Source organism: Cicer arietinum, chromosome 6 (assembly GCF_000331145.2).
Source record: "Cicer arietinum cultivar CDC Frontier isolate Library 1 chromosome 6, Cicar.CDCFrontier_v2.0, whole genome shotgun sequence".
Classification (NCBI taxonomy): Eukaryota; Viridiplantae; Streptophyta; class Magnoliopsida; order Fabales; family Fabaceae; genus Cicer; species Cicer arietinum.
In genome coordinates, this window is record NC_021165.2 from 2783110 (window position 1) to 2788434 (window position 5325).

The 5325-nt window shown below is 28.6% G+C and overlaps 1 protein-coding gene across 1 annotated transcript; it reads left to right on the forward strand.

Moving 5' to 3' along the window:
* Positions 1-396: 396 nt before the first annotated feature.
* On the forward strand, positions 397-4072 carry LOC101515683 (protein neprosin-like). Its single transcript, XM_012716624.3, has 7 exons — positions 397-557; positions 640-726; positions 921-1106; positions 1185-1346; positions 1502-1555; positions 1632-1787; positions 3642-4072. The coding sequence occupies exons 1-7, from the start codon at positions 441-443 to the stop codon at positions 4026-4028; spliced, it is 1149 nt and encodes a 382-aa protein (XP_012572078.1). The 5' UTR covers positions 397-440; the 3' UTR covers positions 4029-4072.
* Positions 4073-5325: the final 1253 nt, after the last annotated feature.

Sequence of the window (5325 nt, forward strand, 5' to 3'; positions counted from 1 at the left end):
ATTACGATTAATTTTGACCATTCACCTAAAATTGAAATATTAAAATTAGTTTTCATGTCTTTGTCTTCTTAGATTATATAAAGTGTAATTTTGTGATTAGTTATTTCACTTAATTAAAAGTTTTTATTAGGTAGATCAACTCTATATATTTTTTAATTTTTTTTAAATCGTTTGATACTTCATTTAATAATTTATATTGAGTGTATTGTAAAAATATAAGATTGCTAAATTACACAATTACGAATTATATATATATATATAAATTTTGTATATTTAATTATTAATATATTATATTAATAATTAAATATTAGATTAATAAAATTTATTCTTTACATTGAGTTATTAATAAACAATAGATTACAGCATTAGTCAACGGATTCTTACCCTCTCTCTATATATGTACACACATATATACTTACTTCAAATTGAAACTTAACATCATGACCCTATTTCTCTTTCTAGTTATAATCTTGTTTGTAGCTTGTTGCAACATTGGTGCAAGTAGCAAAACTCTATTAGATGAGCAATATAATTCTACAGTATCAGATAGCATCGTGGTATTGTCTATCACTTATTGTACCTTTTTATTTTGTTTTACTCTTGATTTAGTTTATGTTAATTTTTTGTTAACAAATCCAGCATCAAGTGGACAATGATTTTGAGTGTGTTGATATGCACAAGCAACCTACTCTTCAACATCCCTTGCTAAAAAACCACAAAATTCAGGTATAGTAATTAATTAATAAATTTACTCTTCAATAGTTGTATATAATAAAATATTTATCTTGCATTTTATCGTTCAAATGTTGTAATTAAACTTATCAATAAAGATTATTTTATTCATTTGTAAATAATTTTAACTTTAGTTACACATCACTATTAATTAAACTTTATTTTATTTCTTCTTCATTGTACTGTAGCTTTATCCAACTTTCGCAAAGAATATTGTGCGAAATAGATCTTATAGTAAAATCGTGAATGAATGTCCTACGGGAAAAGTACCTATTTACAACAGGACAAGAAGACATCAAATTGTTAATAATTCATCTTCAAATTTACAAATTGAAGACTTTCAATATTATTCTCAAAGTTCTCCTGGCTATCATGTAAGTGTATATTTTTTAAAACAATTATATGGACAAATGTTGCATATTTCAAATATTGTATTTGTTTGTATTTTTCAGACAGTTACCCTTGATACAACTCAAAACATGACATTTCATGGGGCGTACGCATTCATAGGTGTGTATAACCTATCACTTCAAGAAAATCAATACAGCGCATCTTCAATTTGGGTTGAAAGTGGTCCACCAACACAACGTAATAGCATTCGAGTTGGAGCTGAGGTAATTTACTTTTTATTATGTTTATGCCAAAATATTTTAGTTTAATTTCAAGAAATTAAATTGTGTGTGTGATGGAAAGAGATATCACTCCTTATTCTTTTGTGTATAAAATTATCTTACGATATATTATTTTCATCAATTTCTTGATATGCAAGGTTCATCCAAGTTTATATGGAGACAGTCAACTACGTATAACTGGTTATTGGACGGTAAGAATAATGCATTAGATAATTTAAAAATACATAATTTGATTGTGGTCAAACTCAATTTGATTAAAATATGCAGGTGGATGGTCAAATGAACAATGGATGTTATAATTATGATTGTTCAGGTTTTGTACAAGTCAATCAAAACAAAAACTATGTTCTTGGAGCTTCCATATATTTTCAAACTGGCATTGGATCATCTAAAAAAGAATTTATTGCTTTTAGAATCCACCAGGTAAAATTGATTATGAACATATATGAAGTAACAATATAGATTTACAAGAAAGGGGGGGTTTGAATTGTAAATATGCCTTTTTAAAAATTCCTGTTAAAACTTAAGAAACTAACTCAAGAATGATCTTGGTTGTAAAACAGAAAACGGAGAACGTTCTTGGTTTATGTTATAAAACAGAGAACGTTCTTTAATTAGCAGAAAACCAGTTTATACTTTATCTCAAATGATTAATGCAGTATAATAAAGAAGGAGAAAGAAAGGAGAATACCACACACAGATTTATCCTGGTTCACCCAACGTGGGTTACGTCCAGTCCTCACACTGTGAGATTTTCCACTAAGTGTTTAAAATAAAGAACCTTCTTAATCTTACAACACCTAGAATAAATCAACCTTGATCTATTTCTTTCTTAGTTACTTTCCACCCAGAAAGCAATCACAGCACCTATCTAACCTTGATAGGAAGCAATCTTAAACAAACTATAACGAAACTCTTATAGTTTGAGTTTTTACAAATGATTGATTTTGACAGAATCTGATATTACTCAACTCTTGTTTGAGAATAGATTCTTTACAGAGTATCTAATGAAAATTTCGCAACTGATATATGAATGACCAGCAATGGCTGTTTTGCGAATTTGCAGAAAGTGATGTTTCCTCTGTTTTTGCAGAATTTCAAGTTTAAATGTGATTGTATAATGTTGATTACTTTGCACTTGAATTTCTTGCTGAGAACTGAGATAATGGCCTTCTATTTATAGGCTGGAGATGTACGAAATAGCTGTTGGAGAGGCCATGCTTTTTTGACCAAAACATTATTTTTAGAATAAAAATAATGTTGCTTTGAAAACAGCTTTTTGACTTTTGATGTTTTAGCATTGAAAGCACTTCTGTCCTTTCTTTGACATTTCTTCATTGATCTTGGATGGTACATTATTTGTCTTGAGTCTTGAGTGAAGCTAGAGGAGGTTGGAGAAGATTTGAATCGAATTGCAGACTGAAACAGAGAGGATGCAAGGCTGCTGTTGATGTGCAGAAAACGGAGAATGATTAACGTTCTTGGTTTTATCAGTTTGAACGTTCTTGAGCTTCAATAATCATTCTGGAGTTCCCGTTTTGAATGTTCTGTATTTCCTTTGTTCTTGTCTTGTCATATACCCAGTTTGATCAAGTTTTCTTTGACATTTGAATTTTGGAGTTCTTAAGCCGTCATGACTTTTGTCCATGTTTGAACTCTTTAATCTTTGCGATCAAATGTCCTTTTTGAGTCTGGATTATTTGTACTTGTTCCTTGCCATGTGTTTGTTAGATATGAGTGATTTCCAGAGCAGATTCTTTGTTAACGATGTAGATAAACTTTGAACAACATGCTGTGATGAACTTTTTCGAGGCTGTAGCTCTTTCTTTGTTTTAGTGTTCTTGTTGTTGTTTTCTTTGCTTTGCTTGATTCTGTTCTTAATTAAATCCACTCAAAAGCACAAGTTAAATTAACATAACATTTAGAATCATAATTAACATTCTTAATTAACTTTTGTTTATTTTCATCAAAACTTTAAAATAGAGAGTTTGTCTCAATAATATACACATATATTAACGAAATGCTTTTGAAAAAAAAGTTTATATATTAAATTTTTTTACACTTTTAAAAATTAACAAGTGTTTATAAAGTTATTCTTTGTTAAGTTATATTTTATTTAAGAAATGTATTATGCAATTATTTTTAATATATCTAATGTGAAATATTGATGATCTAAAATATTAATTCATTATGAGTTAACGTATTTTAGTTTTATTTTGGTTGATATCATCTACTAGTAACTTATTCAATTATATTTTATTGCTTAAATATTTGAAGGATCGATCTACGGGCAATTGGTGGTTAACAATTGGACTAAAACCAGTTTTTATTATTGGATATTGGCCAAAACAATTATTCACTCATTTAAGCACAGGCGCGTCATTGATTAGATTTGGAGGTCAAACATATGCTCCACCGAATATGGATAGTCCTCCAATGGGTAGTGGAAGATTGCCTAAAGAAAAACTCAAAAACTCAGGTTTCATGGGATCGCTTCAGATTATCGATTCAGATTATAACCAAAATGATGTAAAACCTAAAGATATGATGCCATATAGTGACACTGACACAAATTGTTATGACTTGTGGTACCATGGTGATCAAGGACCTTTCTGGCATCAAGCTTTTCTTTATGGTGGACCAGGTGGAAAATGTAGTATATGATTGTATTGAAAACTTTATTTAATAAAATTTTGGTTCACCCTTAATATATATTGTCGTTGTATATAATGGCATGTGAAGTTGAAATTTATTCAAATGATAATAAAACTATGTCGGAACATTTCTTTCAATACATAAAATACATCCACAAATACGAAAACACTTATATTAGTTAAATTAGCAATAAATTCTCAAGCATAATCCTACAACTAAATTTTAATTGTACATAAATAGTAAAAAATGAATAAAAATAGGTATGTCACGTCAATAGATTGCGTTTGCAGGTTCTGAATGTTAAATTCGCTACTAGAATTGAACATAATTCAGTTTTAATTGATTAATTTGAATTAGACCAGAACATGAATGAATTTAGTAAAAATACATAGTGAATTGGTTTGGATAATCAGATTCACGAATTTACTTATATCCATAAACACTCTAATTGGAAGGGGTTCGATGAATCGTATTAGGACATTTTATTTTTATTTTTTACTTTTAATTGAATATAATTTTATTTTAATTAATTACTCTAATTGGAAGGGGTTCGATGAATCGTATTAGGACATTTTATTTTTATTTTTTATTTTTAATTGAATATAATTTTATTTTAATTAATTAATTAATTAAAATAAAATAATTTTCATCAAATTGGATCATTTAAAATTTCATGATGTTGGGGTTGCAAAATACAAAACAATAAATGTGAGAGGAGTTAAAAGAGCAATTAAGGCTTTATAATAATGATTAAAGACACTATTTTTAAATGGGAGACAATGAACATAAGATTGAGATTTTTTTAGTCCCTACAAATATGAGATTATATAAGAGTATCTAAAAAATAACGAATATTTTTATTATTTGAGAATTAATTTAAATATTTTGTAGAGTTAAAGAACAAAAATGATAGCATATTATAATTTTCTTTTTTAGAATTATGGTCTACCCTCAAGAAAATAATTTGCAGCTGGCGTAATAATGGATCTCGTGTAGCGCAGCTATGGTGGGTGTATGGTATGGATCTGCATTAGATGAATATAATTGTGTGGTTGGAAGACATGAATGATTATGATGGTGCGTTGGAGAACGCATAAATAACTAATTATTTTAGCTATAAAAAATTTCTTTAGTGACAAATTCTAACTCACAATGTCATACCATTCTAACTCTGGATTACTTTGTTAGAAGGTTGAATAATATATCACCGTTCCGGTGGACGGACAATTTAAATTGGTTGTGTCCTCATATATCCCCTCAAGTCAACCGAGACACATATATGTGAAGTCGAGTTAAACATGTGTTG